This window comes from Octopus sinensis, linkage group LG16, assembly GCF_006345805.1.
Source record: "Octopus sinensis linkage group LG16, ASM634580v1, whole genome shotgun sequence".
In the NCBI taxonomy this organism is placed as follows: Eukaryota; Metazoa; Mollusca; class Cephalopoda; order Octopoda; family Octopodidae; genus Octopus; species Octopus sinensis.
This window is the reverse complement of record NC_043012.1, coordinates 14,242,601-14,264,737: the sequence shown is the minus strand read 5'-3', so window position 1 is coordinate 14,264,737 and position 22,137 is coordinate 14,242,601. Positions and strand designations below refer to the sequence as shown.

The 22,137-nt window shown below is 36.5% G+C and overlaps 1 protein-coding gene across 1 annotated transcript in view; it reads right to left on the bottom strand.

Moving 5' to 3' along the window:
• Positions 1-22,137, bottom strand: part of LOC118766506 (protocadherin Fat 4-like) — a 362,146-nt gene that overhangs the window by 293,144 nt on the left and 46,865 nt on the right. Inside the window, exon 2 of the mRNA XM_036509891.1 lies at positions 2,668-2,739. Within this exon, the coding sequence (XP_036365784.1) occupies positions 2,668-2,739 (72 nt within the window). The remainder of the gene's footprint in view (positions 1-2,667; positions 2,740-22,137) is intronic.

Genomic DNA, 22,137 nt, shown 5'->3' with positions numbered 1-22,137 from the left:
ATATCTTTAGTTTTCGTTTTTTGCATTGATCTTTTATTGTAACTGTGTTGTTTATTACTCTTACTGTTTTATCCTTACGTATTTGATAAATGAGAAATTGTAGTTTGTAAAAACAGAAAATTGCACGAATCTCGCTGAATGATATTTTGCATGTCTACATCTATTATATCGGTTAACATGGGTCGGATATTCCTTACGGCTAAAAATATAGTGTTTACAAAAATTATTATTTATTTATATGCATGTTAAAGAATTAAAGTATCTACGATAATGATTATCTTAATAAAAATAAATCTTGCGTCAGTTATGAAGACGAGCATACAAGTTGTTTAATCTATTGAACTACCAGCTTGTGGTCTCTTTCGTCGCTTCGACGAATGAGTCTTTTGTAAGATACAATCGCACAGTGTTTTTAGTTCAATACTCTGATGTGTCGTCAGGGTCAAACCCGAAGCTCTTCCACTGGCATTCTCTTACTGCTCCTTCGTTTCTTTTCCAATCACCACTGGACTCATGAAGAAAGTGTGATGTTGGTGCTGCTATCTTGGACTGGTGAGCATACTATACGATAAATAGCCAACATGCATTTGCAGAGCCAGTTCCACTTTCTCGTTCTTGAAATTAGCAGTGATCCAGTGCAACAAATATCACAAGCCCAGTAATTATTAGGCTGCACAACTTGCACAGAGTTACCTTGTATTATGTGAGCTGCTAAAAAGCTATTAGATCAACACGTGTAACCTTAACGTAAAACTTGGGCAAAATTAGCGTGACACAGAACAGAAGGTGATAAGACTAACCCTTTGAATCTGAGATACAATCTATCGGACGGACTCCCACACAGTCTACACCGACCTAGTTTCACCAACAATTCTTGGAGAAACCCAATGGTAGAAGACACTTTCGGAGATTCTACTCAGAGAAATAGTATCCAAGACTCCAGTAATCCTGGACAAAAATACGAGATTATTTCTGTTCGGATGTCTTTCATCACAAGTCTGCATGTTCAAAGCTCACCAATTCAACAACAACAACAATGACAACAACCTTATGGCTTTAGATCATCAAATAATTTGCTGTTAAAGTTAAATCGAATGAAACTACCCGAGGAAATTTATTCTGCAAGGAAATAATTTCTCTATCTTCCTTTCAGTATGACAATGCAGAAACGCCCGTCTTTACGTTCTGAGATTAGACTCCGTTAAAGTCGACTTTGCCTTTCATACTTTCGGGATCCACAAAATAAGCACCAGTTGTATATCTCGGTCGATGTAATAGGTTTACCCCGCCCTCTCCCGAAATTGCTGTCCTTGTGCCAAAATTTGAAACCAATATAACAATTAAGATATCATAATGTCATCTTGATTAGCTTTGAGGGTACTTTTTACTGGAGTATGTGTCTTCATATCTGCTTCCATTAGTAAAAAAATAGGCTAAGCACATCCAGAGAAGTTTAGAACTCTATACAAACAATGAATGGAATTTTATCGTTTTATCTTGTTTTTTTTAAAATCTATTTCCGCTTTCTTCGAGAAATAATGTATCATATCTGTATACACAAGAAATTCACCGATATTCGAGAAAGTTTGTTTTGTGTGACATAACGTTCCGAAATCTGTATTCTACAAAAATACATACACATACATCAAGGAGGACGCTTATACACACAAACGGCAGACATACGCACAAAAACACATAATTGCATCAACATGTACGCCTGAAAATTGTATTACTTACGTTTTTGATTTTATTATGCGATTTCCTATATTATATGTACATTATTTAAAAACAAAACACGTTATGCTGTTCAAGAGTCATACCTCACTTACAACACAAAATTGTAAAATAAATTTCATGTCCATTATGTAATGTGTGCATTTACTTATCCAATAATGTGACATACATGTGATGCTTATGTGTTAAATATATGGGATATATTTTTTCTCTCCTTTTCTTCTCTCCTTTTTTCTCTCCTTGTTTTTTCTGTGCCCCTTTCTGTAGAAGAGCGTAGGCTCGAAACTTAAAATACTTTTTCTATTCCTGAGCGTTATACTAATACATCTGTTTGTTTTGTACACCACCTGTCTTCGTCTTTTGTTTTTTTCGTAAACTCTCCCTATATATATATATATATCAAATGATTAGGGACGATGTAATAAGACTAATATCAGTCAAATAGGATCAAAGTCAACACATTTATTTAGGGCATATAAGCTACAAATCAAAGATTCATCTCTTAGAAACGCTCAAAAGGCAATGGAAGATTACTTTATAAGGACGCTAATTCCGAAACTGAACTCGAAGTAGTCAAAACTGCATCTAAAAATAAATTCCTGTATACAGATTACCCCAAAATACATGTTTAAAACCTGTAAACGTCGAAAGTGTTAACTCAATACGTAGATTTTTTTTCCAGAAATAGTTTCTTCAGTCTGTTTTGTAAGAGTTTCTTTATCATCAATATTTGTTATTTAAGAAAACCTTCAAATATTGTTACAGTGTCAAGAAGTTTTCTAAAACCATTTTTGAGATAAATAATACACACACACAAACTCACACAAACACACACACACACACACACACACACACACATACACACACACACACACACACACACACATATCGATAACGTTCTCGAAGTTATTTGAAAGAAGTATATTTACTTACCCTGACTGGCAGTCTCCATGACTTGTAAGTAAAGCGGGTGTTCAATGGTCCCATTGAAAAACTGAAGACACACTGAAAACATATATGAATAAGATAAATCAACACAGAGTACGAAAAGTGTGAAGTCGAACAAAACGCTTTTTTAACATAATTTTTTTCATGACATTGCCAAAAAGAATTAAACCAAAAGCTCTCATTGAAAGCCTTTCGAAGCTTACATAAAGAAGCACTTCCACTGCTCACTCGAGCAAACGTTAATAAACAAGATAAAATGTGTGCATTTGCACAGATATATATATTTATGGATAGATACGAATGCGTACTAATAATATATAGACTCGAGGGCATCACTAAATATAACCGTTTCTGTCAAAACCGAACTTGTATGTATACATGCATGCATGTGTGTATGTATGTATGTATGTATGTATGTATGTATGTATGTATGTATGTATGTATGTATGTGTGTATGTATGTATGTGTGTATGTATGTATGTATGTATGTATGTATGTATGTGTGTATGTATGTATGTATATATTTACGTATGCATGCATGTATGTATGTAATTATTCAGTTTTATTTCAAGATTTCTTACAGAGAAAGAACCGCTTTCTAACATAGATCCATGTCTCCTTCATTGGAATTTCAACATCAACAACAGTGTATTCTTCTATGTATGTATGTATGTATGTATGTATGTATGTATGTATGTCAGCGTGCATGTAAACGTACAGCTTTGTATGGTTTGTTTTATGCATGTCTTCTCATGTCTTCTCACTTGCATATCTAGACCTGCTCAGACATACTTAAATGTTAAACTTCTGGAAGTGGGTTTTATTGACTTTTACAATTCCAATCATGGCTTGGATCTGTAGTATTCGAATCATCTTTCTCCTGTTTGGTTTTAAGAAGCCTAACTTCTGAATAGTGGTATTTCGGCAGTGTGTTACATACCCTAGTGTCACAATAATTACAGGTATATACCCGAACTTGTAATCTGAATAGAGTAACAGCAGATTTCTTAATAGTTCAGCATAGGTGCTCTCTTTTTGAGTTATCTTCAGCTTTATGTGAACATCCACCGGGCAGCTAATTTCCACAACTGCACACTTTCTCTTCTCTATCCCACATCCGGTCTCTTGTCTTCAGATGTCTTCACCGGGAAGTTCCACCAGTACTCCTTTTTATTGGGAATGCCTATTTCATTATAGAGTGTACTTGTTACAACATCATGTCTCATCGGTAGATAAAACCGTGATGACCTTTTCGGACAACAGATTATGATGTGGGTGATATCTTCGGGGTTAGTTCCACAATGTCCAAAAAGCGTTACTGAAGTAGCTTTGCTTTTTAAAATTTATTTTGCTTCTCTGAGAATGATCCTCGATATTTTGCAGCTGGTTAATTCTAATATAAAGAAAAACACTTTCAATGTTCATCATTTGACTAACTATTTAGCATGGCATTCTTCTTGTTATTATGATTGAAATGAAGGTGGTGAGCTTAGTACAGCGAAAAAATGCTTAGCGGTATCTTTTCCGCTTTTGTGTTCTGAGATGATATTGCCTTTAATCCTTTTAGGGTCGATAAAATAAGTACCATGCGAACACTGGGATCGTTATAATCGGCAAGCCGTCTCCACCAAAATGTCATGCGTATAATAGAAAAGGTTGTCAAGATTGAAATGATATTCAGCGTGCTAATATTATTAGTAACTGGTGAAACAAACGGTTGCGATTTCTGATTATAACTGAAGTGAAATGGACATTTTGAGACACGAATTCAAGTTGGGAAAGATAAAGAAAGAATTATAATGAAAACTGCATACGATGACAGCTTTAACGATTATCTAAAAGCACCTTCAACATATTTCGTCCAAGCTATTTTGTGCTCCGTTCTCTCATCTCTCACATGAATTCTCGACATTTCTTAACAGCAGAATCCTGAGCTAGAGAGAAATCACTTCATATTTGATTGTTATCATTCAACTTTGTTTCGCTCGAAGTTACCATCATTGGAACGATTTGCATCATACAACTAATATTAATTGAAGACAATAAAGCGAAGGCATAAAATTTTTCTCTCTCTTGGATTCGTACTTATAAAGTGACTAATTCAAAATGCAATTTATTTCATAAGCGAAAATCTTCACCGTCTACATTATTGCCTGTCATTAAGGTTAATATGCTTCACGTGTTTTCAGATCATAGTAACATTACGAGTGGCTGTGTAGTAAGAAGCCTGCTTCCCAACCACATGGTTCGGGTTCAGTCCCACTGCGTGAAACTTTGGGCAAGTATTTTCTAATATAGCCTCGGTCCAACCAGGGTCTGGTGAGTGAATTTAGTTGATGGGAAGTGAAAGAAGTCCGACGTATATATATATATATATATATATATATAATTGATATAGGATAATTTTTTTATCAATGGCCAGCATATCAAAAAATGCCTTTAAAGGTAAAATTTATACATAATTTACAAGATAAATTATTGTAAATTATGTATGTATATATATATATATAATATATATATATATATATATAGATAGATAGATCTCTGCCTGGGTTTGAACTTAGAATCCGAGGGTGAGTAGCCCGTGCTCTTAATCACTACGCTATATGCCCGTAGGCACTACGCTAAATGCCTATGGGCATATAGCGTAGTGGATAAGAGTGCGGGCTACTAATCCCCAGTATCTGAGTTCAATCCCAGGCAGGGGCTTGAGAAATATCGCCAAAAATATAATCAACCCAAAAAGAATACCTTAGGAATGAGTATAGGCTACCCTATTACTCAAATAAAAGGCTGGGTTCGAAATTCCACCAAAACACCGGATGAAGGCTGAACAGAACATCATCCAAAATGTTGTTGAAACGACATGCAAGGTGAGGACCCCTATACTTCTGGCATATTTGAACTGGTCATAAGCATGTAAGATTACTTTATATAATTGTTATTAACCTTTGCTGTGCCCATATTACATTTTTGTTTTCCATTTTTTTCTCTCGTTATTTGCGTATTTAACTCATTTGTTTTCGTATTTCATGTTCTTTACGGTTGGTGACGTCGTATACACATATATGCATATATATTAATTATACACACACACACATATATATACCACAAACATATATACACACATAACCCCCATATATATAATAATAATAATATTAGGGAGTATAACTCCAAACTTACAGGGAAAAATTCGATTTAGTATTAAATCAAATTTTACACTATAAATATATAAAATATGAATTAGAGATAAAACCACTTTGATGCAACTCAAACAGTGATAGACATAAACCGATACATAAATAACAAATAATATATATATATATATATAAATAAATAAATATGTATAAATAAACGCACACACACATACATGTATACATAGTTATTTCTTTACTACTCACAAGGGACTAAACACAGAGGGGATAAACAAGGACAGACAAACGGATTAAGTCGATTACATCGACCCCAGTGCGTAACTGGTACTTAATTTATCGACCCCGAAAGGATGAAAGGTAAAGTCGACCTCGGCGGAATTTGAACTCAGAACGTAAAGACAGACGAAATGCGGCTACGCATTTCGCCCGGCGTGCTAACGTTTCTGCCAGCTCGCCGCCTTACATGTATATATGTATACATAGTGTCAAGTAAAGCAATGAGGCAAAGACTGTAGCTATGATCCTGATAGAAGTAGGAAAGAAAGACAGACAGATAGAGAAATAGACTTAAAGAGAGAGAGAAGCTGATATAAATTTATCACTTCCACCAATAAATTATTGAAGTATCCAGCACCGCAGAACTGTTTTTCTTAGCAGATTCTTTTCGTTTAGATTTTGTAATTTTGCATGTTTATCGTGTGATTTGTTTTCATTTCTTCATGTGAACATGTCTACTTATATATTTATATGTTGGTGTGTTTATGATTTGGTCTAAATGCCTGCAGGGAAGATACGTGTTTCAGGAGCTGGAGCATGAAATTACATTTAAAAGTAAATCAAAATATGTGAAAACATGAATATTTTTTTTATACGTTTGTTTTTTTTTTTTTTTGGAAACAAAACGTAATAAAAAACTTTAAACAGAAAATGGCAACTAAACAAAGTTGATAGTGAATTGTACAAGAATTGTGGCAACGCTAACAACGAAGCTATTGATGATGGAAGTGGAAGCGGTGTGTTTGATTATGATGTTGCAAGTAGCGGAGAGGAGCGGGGGGGGGAACTGCTAAATAGTAGCAATACCAGACACAGTAATGGCAATAACGATGGCTATCATAAAACTAACGGTTTCGAATTTTGTCACAAGACTAGTGTTTTTTTTTTCTTTTCCGTTGCAGATTCGACTATATCGACACCAAAAACAGGAAAATGCAAATTTGACTTTGGCGGGATTTGAACTCACAACATAAGGAACACAGGAAGGAATACACAAATCATTTTGCCCGATACGCTAACAATACTTATTTCTTTATTGCCCACAAGGGGCTAAACATAGAGGGGACAAACAAGGACAGATAAAGGGATTAAGTCGATTACATCGACCCCAGTGCGTAACTGGTACTTAATTTATCGATCTCGAAAGGATGAAAGCCAAAGTCAGCCTCGGCGGAATTTGAACTCAGAACGTAACGGGAGACGAAATACCTATTTCTTTACTACCCACAAAGGGCTAAACACAGAGAGGACAAACAAGGACAGACAAACCGATTAAGTCGATTATATCGACCCAAGTCCGTAACTGGTACTTATTTAATTGACCCCGGAAGGATGAAAGGCAAAGTCGACCTCGGCGGAATTTGAACTCAGAACGTAACGGCAGACGAAATACCGGTAAGCATTTCGCCCGGCGTGCTAACGTCTCTGCCAGCTCACTGCCTTTGATGCGCTAACAATCCTGCCAGCTCGTTACCTTTAATCATGACTCTTTCTAATTTTAGCCCAACGCCTGCAGTTTTGTGGAAAGGGGCAATTTGATTACTCATTTTATTGACCCGGAAAAGACGAAATACAAAATTGACCGCGATGGCATACACAATACATAAAGAGCTGGAAGAAATACTGCTTAATATTTTGTTCAGAGCGAAGGCATGATAATCTTTTCTTGATAGACACTAGCAGAGTCCGTTTTTACGTTCTGAGTTCAAATTCCGCCCAGGCCGATTTTGCCTTACATCTCTTCAGGCTCGATACAATAAGTATCAGTTGAGTACTGGGGTCAATGTAATCGACTTAAGCCCTACCCCGAGACGGCTGGTATTGTGCCAAAATTTGAAAGCAATATTTTGTCCAACGCGGTTACAATTCTGTCGGATTACTGCCTTTGTTTTTAGTCTTGGTGCTAAGCCAGCATTTTTTTTTTTAAGGTAGTGGATGTGAGTCGATACCCTGGTGCTTTATTTTATCGACTCCGAAAGAATGAAAGACAAACTTGGTCTCGGTGAGGTTTTAGCTTAGAACGTAAAGAGCCGGAGGAAAAGACTCAATGCATTTATTGGGGGTTCTAACTCTTCTGCTAATCCATAACTTTCATAATAATAATAAAAATTTGGTACAGGCTAAACAGTTTTTGAGGGGTTGGCGAAGTCGATTATGTCGACCACAGTACATGACTGGTACTTATTTCATCGATTCCGAAAGGATGAAAGTCGACCACGGCGGGATTTGAAATCTGAACGTAAAGCCAAATGAAATGTCGCTGAGTATTTGGTGCAGCGTGCTAACCGCTCTGCTAGCTCGTCATTTTATCTACCATGCCCATGATAATCTTTTCTTGCATAGACACAATGTCTGGAATTTTACGTGAGGGATCAAATCGATTACATTGAACCCCAGTACTCAACTGGTACTTATTTCATCGACTCCAAGCGAATGAGAAGTAAAGTGAACCTTGGCGGATTATGAACTCAGAACATAAAGTAGGACGAAATGCCGCAAAGCATTTTGTCCAACGTGCTAACGGTTCTTCCAGCTCACCGTCTTATCCATCAATTCAACAATAAGGATTTAAAATCCCAACGTAAATCCATATGAAATGTCGCTAAGAATTTAGGGCAGCGTGCTACCCGTTCTGCTGGCTTGTCGGTTTATCGATCACTCCCGTGATAATCTTTTCTTGATAGACACATGGTTTGAAATTTCGGGGGAGGGGATAAGTCGCTTACATCGACACCAGCACTCAACTGGTAATTATTTTATCAACCCCGAAAGGATAAAAAGTAAATTCGACCTCAGCGGAATTTGAACACAGAACGTTAGGACAGCGGAAATGCCACTAAGCAATTTGCCCGGTGTTCTATCGATTTTGCCACAATATCTTCAATCAACAACTTCACAATATTGTATACTGTGCGACGTCTATAGTAATAATAATAAGAATAACAATAAGAATAATAACAATAAGAATAACAACAATAAGAATAACAACAACAACAATAATAACAAGAATAGTGGTTTCAAATTTTGCCACAAGCAATTTTGGGGGAGGGGATGAGTCTAATACATCGAGTGTTCAACTAGTACTTATTTTATCGACCCCTAAAGAATCAAAGGCAAAGTTGACCTCGGCTATACCCGATTTATCAATGTCTCCTCGTGTAACAGCTGATCATGTATGGAAACCACCTCCCCCTGTGGGATGAAGTTAAAAATAGACAGAGAACACCACTGGAAAATACGAAAACCAACAGAAGCAGTACATATGCTAGGATTCAACAACCTCCTAAGCAGACCGAGTGCAGATATGAATAGCATATGGGAACCGGTATTAAGGAAGGATAGGAAAATATTAGATTTATAAGCCCTAAAATTCACTCCATAATTGCCCACGGGCATATGGCGTACTGCTCAATAGCGCCGACTACTAATCCCAGGATTTCGAGTTCGATTACAGGTAGTGACCTGAATAATTATAATAATTGAAAAATACCTTAGGAATGAGAACCTAGGTTCGAAATTTCCCCATGGGTGGAGGATATATCAGCCGAAACGTTGTATTAACAATAAAGATGAAGACAAATATCCATCAAATTTATATAAAAATAATATTGGGGTGGAAATATAATAATTATGATGAGAGGACAATGCTCTGTTGTTCTCGTGATGAATGAAAAATTTGTGACATGAAGAAATAATTCCTAAATGAAAATGACTCTCGAAGAAAGTTGTAAGTTTGATGAAGAATATGATTTTTTCTATTGAACTGTGTTATTTGCATTGTCAGTCTTTTTTCAATATGATATGATTAGTAATGTATCATATTTTTTTTATTCTTCTTGTTTTCGGTTATTTCTATGTTGCAGGTTGAGAAGTAATTAGAAGAATATCTTCGTTGACATTCTTCGTGAAGCTTCTCAGCATGACAACAGGCAACAGAATCAATAAGAACGGGAGGCAGGACAACATTAAAAATTTTAATGAGACGAAGACGCTGGTTATTTCGATGATGATACTCTTCATCATGAAGACCATAATAATAAAGTCCGCCATGACTGTGATAGGAGTGCTGGTTACTTGATTTCTACGAAAAGAAAGATAGCGGCAAATTTTATAACCTCTTACCATAAAATGGAATTCACTGCACAGCTCCATACTATATCCTACTTGCGTATAGCAACCTGATGAGGACGGACAATTTAACTAATGAGGCGCAGTAATGTAAAAAGCGCTCTTAAAGAAACAGCACAACTGCTGGATCTTTTCGGTTTGCACGGCAGTTTTTTCTAGCGGTGTCATATGAAATTGTCACCCATAATTATGACCCTAGTATCGATATATTGCATTTCAATCTGTTTTAGGGTTAGGGGTTAGGGGTGGGGGGAGGGTATCTTTTTTTTCTTCACAAATGTAAATAAACCCAATCTGTTTCTTAAACGAGGGACATATTAATACGGCACAGAATGTTTTCACCTCAATAGACGTCAATTATTGGTTGAAATTGCAGAAATTGAAGAAAAAAACAACAACAAATATTTTACAAACTATAGAACTTTTTCAATAAAGCCAAGAGAAAAAGATGTTTTATAAACACATTCTACCAGTATACGAAGTTTAAAAGTGTTTAGTTACGTGGAAATTATTTAAAAAAACTGCCGGTCAAACGCATACAACTGTTCACACAAACACAGACACACACGCATACACATCATTCACATACACGTGCACACGCACACACACACACGCAAACGCGCGCGCGAACACACACATACACACACAGAGTCGCAAACGCATGCTTACGCACACTTAAAAACAAATGTGATTTTCTCTTGGTAAACTGAATAATTTCATCGTACCTAAAGGTATCGTACTGTTGATATCAGTCGAATCCTCGGCTGACTAAAAGTCGAATTACTTGTCAGTGACGCTCAAATAATGAAATGGAATGATAATCACAAAATTTATAAGAGTACTATTCGGTTTTTGATTGGTCGATTAATTGTCCACATGGTTAGTAGTGTAGTCGACGTCTGTTCTTTTAAAAAAAGTTATCAGCAGTCAGGTTTTCTCAACCTATTTCTTTACTACCCACAAGGGGCTAAACACAGAGGGGACAAACAAGGACAGACAAACGGATTAAGTCGATTACATCGACCCCAGTACGCAACTGGTACTTATTTCATCGACCCCGAAAGGATGAAAGGCAATGTCGACCTCGGCAGAATTTGAACTCACAACGTAACGACAGACGAAATACGGCTACGTATTTCGCCCGGCGTGCTAACGTTTCTGCCAGCTCGCAGCCTTAACCAGGTTTTCTCTACCGTTAATCAAGTAGTTGGTCATGATAATAGAAACAACGTCAACAAGAAGCGACATACGTCAATGAAACCTTAAATGAACTCTTAAACCTAGTACGTGTAGCTAGCACTAAATACATTCTTTGTGGCAACAAATTTGCACATTTCGCCATCGTCAGCTGGAAATAAAAAAAAAACTATTTTCAATGTCAATAATTCTGAAACTTTAATGTTTCAATTATCACCACAGATTCTTGCTTTGTTTTGCATCTAATTTATTGAAGTAGATTTACTGTCATCCATTCTTGTTCCCTGCACCACCACCACCACCACCACCACCACCACTTCTCTCTGTTTTGTACAAACACTCATAAGACGTTAAGTTTTATCGTCTTCAGTAAGTAGAAATTTAGAAGTGGAAATTAGTGGAGTATCTGCTTGCGAAATCTGTTCAAAACGAACAAATTAATAAATCAATAAAAACAGGCGTGAAGAAAAGGTGATTTATAAGTTGACATAAGCAGGTATGGGTCTAAGTGCATATATTGGTGTATGAATGTTTTATGTATGCTGTAGTGCATTCAGATTAATCTGTTTGAGGCTATGTGACTTGGCAACGGCAGGACGCGTAGTGGGAAGCACTATTACAGATTCCCGAAGTATCTGAGACTGAACTAATGCATGGAATTGATAAGTATAGGAAGAACCCGTGTGTGTGTGGGAGTGGGGTGGGGTGATTTGTGTACAAGATATTGTAAGGAGAATTTTGAGACAGACTGAATTGGAAGTGAAATAATTTGATTTCTTTGGAAACTCGTCAGCTTTGTGGGTTATAAAATATTGAAAAATCAATGGAGATGGAAGAGTCAAGAGTTAGATAATATTGTAGTTTGCACTTCGGTCTTTCCACATCACACATTAAATTTCCTGGGAGTCAAAAGAAAATATTGTTCGGCGTAGAGAATGGTTGATTGAACTGGAAATTGTTAGTCGTTCATTTTATATAACGTCTTGTGAATAATAGCCTATGCACACACACACACACACACACACAACACACACACACACACACACGCACACATATATATATGGTGTACGATGCATAAATTGTTGCTATTTTATATTTCTAATTTCACGCATGCACATTGTATATTTTCGATTTTATCCACTACACAGTATAGTAGGGTCATTTGGGCACCGTTTGTGAGAAATTTCAGCACCATAACGCAATTCATTCTGCCAGGACTTTGGAAATGACATGCTGTACTGCATCAATACGAATATTTCAGAGTATTTGGATGTCAATCTAAGGATAGTGCAATCTGAGGACTTGTACCGAGAGTTATAAAAATCAAAGATCTAGTCAGTATTATGGTGTTTGGAGTGATCACTAGTGATGCCCCCATTCATCTTCCCACAAGGCCTCATACAAAACACGGAAGCCTACATCAAGTGGCTGGAGGAGGTAGTGCTAAGGATGCCTTAAAGAATTTTCTTTTTCTTCTTCGTTTCATTGGTATACATATATATATGTATATATATATATATATATATATATATAACACATATGTATACATGTATATATACAGATACAGACATATGTATACATACATTCACACGTATATATATATATATTATATATATATATATATATATATATATATATATATATATACAGTGGACTTAAATTTCCGTCCACCAAATCCATTCAGAATGCTTGGTCGCGTGATACAGCAGAACGCACTTGCCTAAGCTGCCGCGGAGTGGGACTGAACCGGAAATCATGTGATTAGGGAGCAAATTGCTCACAACACAGTGATAGCCACTACACATACTTTTTTCTCTCCTTGTTTTTTCTGTGTCCCTTTCTGTAGAAGAGCGTAGGCTCGAAACGTAAAATACTTTTTCTATTCCTGAGCGTTATACTAATACATCTGTTTGTTTTGTACACCACCTGTCTTCGTCTTTTGTTTTTTTCGTAAACTCTCCCTATATATACCTATATATCTGTGTGCGTTTAATTGCTTGTTTGTGTGTGTGTGTGTTATACTGTTTCAGCGAGGTGAGATTTCGATTCTCTCCCTGTTCCTAATCTTACGCAGTTATTACACTTTGTGAAAGGTATCTATATCAGCAAACCTCAATTCGTACAGCAAGTGTGATCATGCATCAAAGTTAAAGTAACGTTTAATGTTTGTTCAGTTGCAAATCAACTCTGGTGTGTTAGAACTATGTTTAGTCATGATCCAACCATATTTTAATGGTATATAGTACTTGACTATGATTAACCAATGAACTTGGAGAGAAATTCAGCTGGAATTCTTATCAGATTGAACGAACATATACAGACTATTTTTGTTATTTTTGTCCTTGCATAAAGTACTTTGCGCAGTGACATAGCTTAAACATTAATATATTTTACTCCGGCTATTGCTGGTTGAGTATCATGTATATCCAATTTGGTTTCTTTCTTGACAATTGTCTAAGTGTCTCAGTAGTTTTTAGACACATTCCATCAAAATGTAAATTTCCTCCCCTTATCTCTCTATCTCTCTCTGTATATATAAATATGTGTGTGTATACATGCACGCATACATACATACATAGATACATACATATACAGACACACGCACAGACACACACACAGACACACACACACACACACACACACACACACACACACATATATATATATAATAGAAAAATATATATTTACAAGAGTTTCACTGGTAGAAACACAAACATACATACATCCGTATTCCCGCCGCATAAACACACATACATACGCAAACATCCACAATATATGTATGAATAGGTATGTATGGTGTGCGTGAGTATACATGCATACATACATACATACATACATACATACATACATATACATACATACACACACATACACATACACACATATATATATTAAACATACAGAGACGTACATGCACTTACAAAACACACACACACACACCTATATGTGTGCACAGAGGAAAAGAAAATAGTGACATGCATGATATTAATATTATCTCCAACATACTTTCAATTACTGAAGCATTCTATTATATTTATTGCCACCGAATTTAATCGATGTGACATACAGCCTATGCATTGGAAATGCACCCCATGTAACGATAATTTAATTGCCTAAAACAGACGTAAAAATCTTCTGACGTTATTACTATTAACATAACTTCTGGCCATTGGGTCGTAATTGAATCACTTCCGCAGTTTTCTTTATTATTATTTATACATTTAAAGGCGGCAAGCTGGTACAATTGTTAACAAGCCAGGCAAAACACGTTACGTCATTTCGTCTGTCTTTACATTCTGAATTCAAATTCTGTTGTGGCCGACTTTGCCGTTCATCAATCGAAATCGATAAACTAAGGACCAGTCGAGCATAATTATAATCGACTAGTCACTCCGACCAAATTTCAGGCCTTGTGCCTTTAGTACATAGGATTATTTACACATTTAAAGGCGCCGAGCTAGCAGAATCGCAATCGTTGGCACGCCGAGTAAAATTCTTAGCGGCTTTTCGTCCATATTTACATTCTGAACTCAAATTCTGTTGAGGTCAGCTTTGCCGTTCATCCTTTCCAAGTCGAGAAAATATGTACCAGTTGAGCACTGGGGTCAATATAATCGACTAGCCTTCTCACTCGAAATTCTTGGTCTGGTACCTAAATCTTTTCTACTGAAGGCACAAGGCCTCATGTTTGTGGGTTGGGTACTAATCGATTATATCAACCCCAGTGTTTCACTGGTACTTAATTTATCGACCCCGAAAGGATGAAAAGCAAAGTCGACCTCGGCAGAATTTGAACTGAATATGTTTTAAAAATACAGTTTGTTATAATCGCCTTTCAAAAAATATCAAACGATAGAGAACGGTTTATTTGTTTATTTGTTTCAGAATGACCAAAAATTAAACTGTTTATTTTTGCAGGGATTGACACCAAATATTTTTTCACTATTTTTACTTTTGTTTTGTTTTTATTATCTATGCTGCAGCAGAATTTCTGTGACGAATGATTTCTGGCTGATAAGCGAATATTCTAGGTTTGTTACGGAATGGCAAGAATGTGCTTCATATCTATATTTTCTCTCCACTGATTTTGGTGTTTTGAACGTTTCATAAAATATAAGTCGACTTCACACTGACAATACTGACATTCAAATAAGTACGCAACTGACTGATAGAAATAAAGCTAAAATTAAATTCTCGGTGAAATAAAATACTGTACGTGTCATTGACATTCGAAATTTTGTATTATTTGCATTTTTTGCAAGTTCTACATTCGTACTATTAGTATCTATTCGAAAACGCTGGTTGTGTTTCGGTATAAATTCTGAATTCTTGGATAAAAGTACGCTTCTCCGTACCTACTGGAATAATATCGAAAGAATCACTAGATAGAAGTAATGTTTATCGTCACATCACTGTGGCTGTTCGACGTTATAACCGTTTCTAATTCCAAGAAGAGCCTCGTCCAGCTGGTGATCAATGCCATTTGCACCAGGTATATATTGCAACCAGGGGAACCAAAGCCTACCATCAGATCGATCAGTTTCGGGCTATTTGTGCTCATCGTTAGTGGTGAACATTCGGTCGCTAGAGATAGCAGGAATTCGCTCCGGTTTGCAATTCAAAGAAAACTCAGTGAGAATCTGTCGCTGATCTTGCAACAAGCAAAATAACTAGTTCGAAAATCTCAATACGAAATGAAAATAGCAACTGTACTGAGAAGTAATGTTTATTTCCACATCAGTGCGGCTATTCGACGTTACTGCAGTGTTTGATCCCAAAAAGAACCTCCTCCAGATGGTGATCGATAAACATCACTTCTCAGTATAGTTACTATTGGGTTGTCCGGAAAGTTCGTGCCGATTTTTAAAGGAAAGGAAAAAGTCAATAAATACTTGCCATTACATTTTTAATCAACCAAATATGAACCATTTTGTTGCACAATGCAACTCCATCTTTCCTTTAACTTGAAAATACCCTCTTCCCAGAATTCAGGTGGTTTCATGGCAAAGAATTCATCAAGGTATATTTTTACGTCATCCAAGGAATTGAAATTTTTACCATTAAGACTATTCTGCAGAGACCTAAATAAGTGGACATCCAAAGGAGCAATATCTGGTGAATATGGAGGGTGGGGTAACACATCCCAGCTGAGCTGTAGCAATTTTTGTCTGGATCCCAAAGCATCAAGTGCCGAGAATGAACTTTCTTATCTTCCATTTTAAAGGGGTACAAAATTAACACAGGTTATAGGAACAGAAATCTTCTCCCACGAAAAGATAGCTTAAACTGTGCTCTGAATAGATATGTAGTCAAATCCTATTTTATGGACTCAACCATGTTCTAAAATAAGTCGAAAGGTAAGTTACTACAAATCGGCGCGAACTTTCCGGACAACCCAATACTTTTATCTCTGATAGAGATTTTCTAACTAGCTAATTTGCTTAATCACTTCATAAGCGTAGGAAATATTATGCTTGTCGATGTAAAATTGGTATTGCTTAGAAGTCTAATGATTCAAAGAGAGCATCCATATCAAATGGAAGAGTTAGTTGAGTAATAACATATTTAATGATAGCGGAATTACGTGTATCGTACAGAAAAGGGGCGATATTAATTAATGTCTAATACATATGTTGACTTAGATTAGTCATAAGAATTATATAAAGCATAGAAACATGCCAGTAAAATAGCAACGAACTGGCAAAACATTTTCCTTAATTATAGCTAATGTAAAAAGCAAAACCTTTGACGAGACACGAAAATCTTCCTAATTAGCTATCCATATGAGATGGAGAATCTAATCGGAGAATCTAATCAATTCTGGTTTGGGAAATGTTTGCACGAATATTACATATCAATATAATATTTCTAATTTATTTTATTGCAATGAGAAGCGCCTACTCTTATATATAACTGACAATAGTGGTAACTTATAAAAATACAGGTGTTCTGTTAGAGATGGCTCTAACACTAACTTTCTACAGTATAATAATGCTTTCAAACTGAAGACTGTCGTTATACTTTTCAGCATTTACGAATTTGTGGTGTCACATCTACATCTGCATATGGTTTACTCTCCTACCCCTTCTACCTTTAACAACTTCGGGGAAATGCATACATACATACATAATACACAAACACACACACACAAACATACATATATATATATATATATGTATATATATATATATATATATAATATATATATATATATATATATATATATATATATATATATAATATATATATATATATATATATGTATATATATGTATATGTGTGTATGTGTGTGCGTGTGTGTATGATTATGAGAAAAAATATTTTATCTAATGCATAGACTTCATTTTGAAGTGCTTAAGATATTCAAACCTGAGGCGTTAGAATAATGTAGAACTAAGAATCAAAATTTGCCAAATCAAATTCACAGATATATTTAGATTTATTCAACCCTAGACCCAACATGCATTAAATTTTTTTCTATATATTTTATATATTTCTATGTATCCATATATTTTAAATATGTTTGATGTATTAAATATAATTTTAGAGAAATTCATGCATGTTGGGTTTAGGGCTGAATAAAGATAAATGTATATGTGAACGTGATTTGCCTAACTTTGATTCTTCTTTCTATATTATACATACGAAGGACTGCTGACAAGTTCTTGGCTTTGGATAAAAGAAAATACAGGAGGATCTGTTAATTACGATTTTATTCAACATATTCTCCTTTCAGAGTCACACATCTATTGCAGCGGTCCTTCAGTTTTCTAAGCGGTGTAAAAGAATTCGGAAGTTTGGGCCACCAAGCAGACGTTTTCCTATACCCTTAAAGCCAAGAACCTTTCAGTAAGCCCTTGTATATACATTTATTTTTTTATTCTTTTACTTGTTTCATATATACACTTATGGCTGTATATGTATACGTATACATACATACATACTACATACATACATACATACTACATACATACATACATACATACACACACACACACACACACACCACACACACACACACATATATATATATTATATATATATATATATATATATATAATATATATATATATATATATATATACGTTTAAATATTTGTTGTGCAAGATTTTTTATGTGAAGTCGTGTGTTGAAACAGATATTGTTATATTTCGGAATGGTCATTTGCCAGTTTAGCCAATGGCTGACGGTTAGTAAGGAGAGACACAAATAAGTGAGAAGAAAACAAAGGACCACTGATGCGGTCACAGGAGTGTGACGAAAGAACTCTGGCCGAAATAAGATTAAGATTAATGTAAAAAATAAATAACACTGAAGCAAAGTAACACCAAATATATAGTGCGTGTGTTTTTATTGGCTAAACTGGCAAAATGACCATTCCGAAATATAACAATATATATATATATATATATATATATATATATATATATATATATATATATTATTTTATTTATTTTAATTTTTATCTAGTTTCAGCTCACAAGCTGTGGCCATGCTGGGGCACCGCCATTTGGTGTTGCTACATGATTTTACTTCACGAATGCTTTTTAGCAATTGCCATTTGGTGCATGAGAGAGTTCGATGCAGCTGCCCTCATCTGCACCTCCTGCCGTGAAGTTGGTTCATCTGGGACACCTGACAAGAAGAGATCCAGTTTTATTTTAAAGACATCTGCATCCACCCCATGCAGGTCTATTAGGTTCTTCGGGAGGATATTGAAGAGCTATGGGCCTCGGAAGCCCAGGCTATCACAGTATCTTGTCCTACATCTTGATGGCAAATTTGGAGTCCTTGGCACTATGCAATAGCGCCCAGTTCTGACATTTGTATAACTCTCGATGCCAAAGTTTGGGACAAGTCATTCTAGGATCTTCCAGATGTATATTATGGCATATCTTTCTCGCCTACGCTCTAAGGAATAGAGTCTAAATCTCTTGAGTCTTTCCCAATAGCTTATATTCTGCACAGAGGCTATTCTCTTCGTGTAGCTTCGTTGGATCGCCTCAAGTTCTGTGATTAACTTGACACTGGATGGTGACCATAGCTGAGAGCAATAGTCAAAGTGGCTTAGGACAAGTGTCCTCCAGAGGACCATCATGGTTTCCTGGTCTCTTGTTCTAAAGGTTCTAAGAATCCATCCGGTCAGCCGCCTACATTTCATTGCCAATTTAGCAACATGCACATGAAAGGTTGCATCATCACTTATGTAAATACCCAGGTCTCGCACTGATTGTGCCTCTGGGACTGCAATCCCTCCAGGTGCAGTGTATTTATTGGGTATTGTATTTCGTTTTGCATGCTGATAGCATAAAGCTTGAAACTTTTCAGCATTGAACTGCATGCTATTCTTTTCAGCCCACTTGTATATTTTGTCCAGCTCACATTGCAGGTGATCAGTGTCTTCAGGGTTCTGTATTGCCTGTGAAACTTTTGTATCATCTGCATAACTTGTGATCGTGGCTCTCTGCGTGGCTGAGGGCATGTCTGAGAGGGCCATTATGAACAGTAGTGGTCCCAAAACAGTGCCTTGCGGAACAACGCTCACTATATATATAATTAGAAAAAAACCCACCTTTTATCAACTCAAAATGAACAATTAAATTACGCCATCTAGAAAATTACATTTAATAGAAATATCAAAATTAAAATAACAATAAAATGTCAATGATTAAGTAAATTTCAAAAAAAAAAAAAAAAAAAGTATATAATTTGTATTTAGTATTTCTCAATAGAATTTTTTTCCTTGTAAGTTTGGATTTTATTCCCTCAAATAATTATATATATATATATATATATATATATTGGTTTGTGTGTGTATATGTATACATTCATACATACACATATAATCAAAACTTCCGTCTTTCCAACCCACTTCCGGTGAACCTATATAAATAATCACCTCGTGTGCTTCTCTTTCATTCACCCTTTCTTGACCACACAGCGATGATCATAGCAAGCAAGCTAAGAATTCTCATTTCATTTCTTCCGACTCTTGTACTACACACATACATTTGCCGCTAACCCTTAAATGTTCGAATCTATTCACTAATTCTGCTTGTTCTTAAAATATAACCCTTTAATTTGTTTAACCCCTCGGTACCAAGTTAATTCGTTCGTTACTCTGTTCATTTCTTCAAACCCCGATTGCTTAAGTCTTTATCACTACTGTCCCCAATCAAAATCTTCGCAGCCCGCCATTCGCGGTTCGCCCGCCCTCCCACCCCCACCACCCATACCGGAGAACACTCTGTTTACACCATCCTCACCGGATATCCCCTCTACCACCGCCACCACTACGTGTGTCTGTTCCTCCTACCCCTCCTCCTCAATATACTTTCTCACTATGTATTTACTCCTGCCTCTCTCCCTCTGGACAGAAGCAGCTAGCGCCGCAGCTCATCAAACGTCCCACTTAACCTGTTATCTTATGTTCCTCCTGTTTTGAAATGTGTCACTGCCTCAACCGGCTATCTCTTTCCAGCCCCCTCCCCCACTCGTGATATCCTACGTTTTACTTCCTACTTTTCATTCTGTCTAGAACCTGCCACCAGCCCTACCTGTCATCGTTTCTCTTTACCCCAAACCTTCCCCACTGGTGCTCCCCTATATTACATGCACCCCCCACTCTCTCTCCCTCTCTTCTCTCTGCCGGAACCCTCGCCCCTGCCGCAATGCAACGAAAAAAGGCAATAACCGATCGTGGCCGATTCCTGACCCCTCTGGTACCTGTGCAGGTGACACGTAAAAAGCACCCACTACACTCGCGGAGTGGTTGGCGTTAGGAAGGGCATCCAGCTGTAGAAACACTGCCAGATCAGACTGGAGCCTGGGGCAGCCCCTGGCTCCCCAGACCCCGGTCAAACCGTCCAACCCGTGCTAGCGCGGAAAACGGACGTTAAACGATGATGATGATGATGATATATATGCGTGTGTGTGTGTGTGTACGTGCGGGCGTGTGTGATTGTGTGTGTATATCTACGTGTGTGTGGTACAGACCTTGTGTCGAAAAGCTAGTGATGTACGTTTGTCAGTTGATATTCGGAATACACATATGTTATGCTGGATTTTAAATTTCTAATGTCATAGCTTCGTTATTCTGAGTTGTCCCCATCCTTGGAAAGTGGAAAGTGTTTGTGGTTACATAGTTTGTTGGTATCAGTTATGTGGGTATTTCTTGGTTTTTCTTTATAGGTACTCTAGTTAGACTTTGATAAAGCTTAGATAATGTGTCTTGTTTTGGGAGGTTCTATGTCACACACACACACATATATATGTGTGTGTGTGTGTGCGTGAGAGAGAGAGAGAATGAGAGAGAGAGACCTGTCAGCTGTTTCATGAAAATGACAAGAATCCAAATATTCCTAATACACTTGTTTGCTTGTATCTGGGATTTCGTTATATTATAAGTGCCTGTCGAAGGTCGCCAATCACACGAAAGATATTTTTTAAAAATAAGTCATAGGGCCGATTTGTCACACTAAACACCCTTTAAGGCGGTGTCCCAAATGACTGAAACCAGTAAAAAAAATAAAGGATAAAAGATAATCAGCGCAACCATGAAATTTCCGAAAGGAGTCACAGCCTGATTGTAGTAAAACTGCATGGAAGACAAGAAAAGAAGAGACAAATAACTGTCAAACTACAAATTGCAGACAATGACGATTCAGAAACCCACAGTTTAGAATCAACAACACCGGAT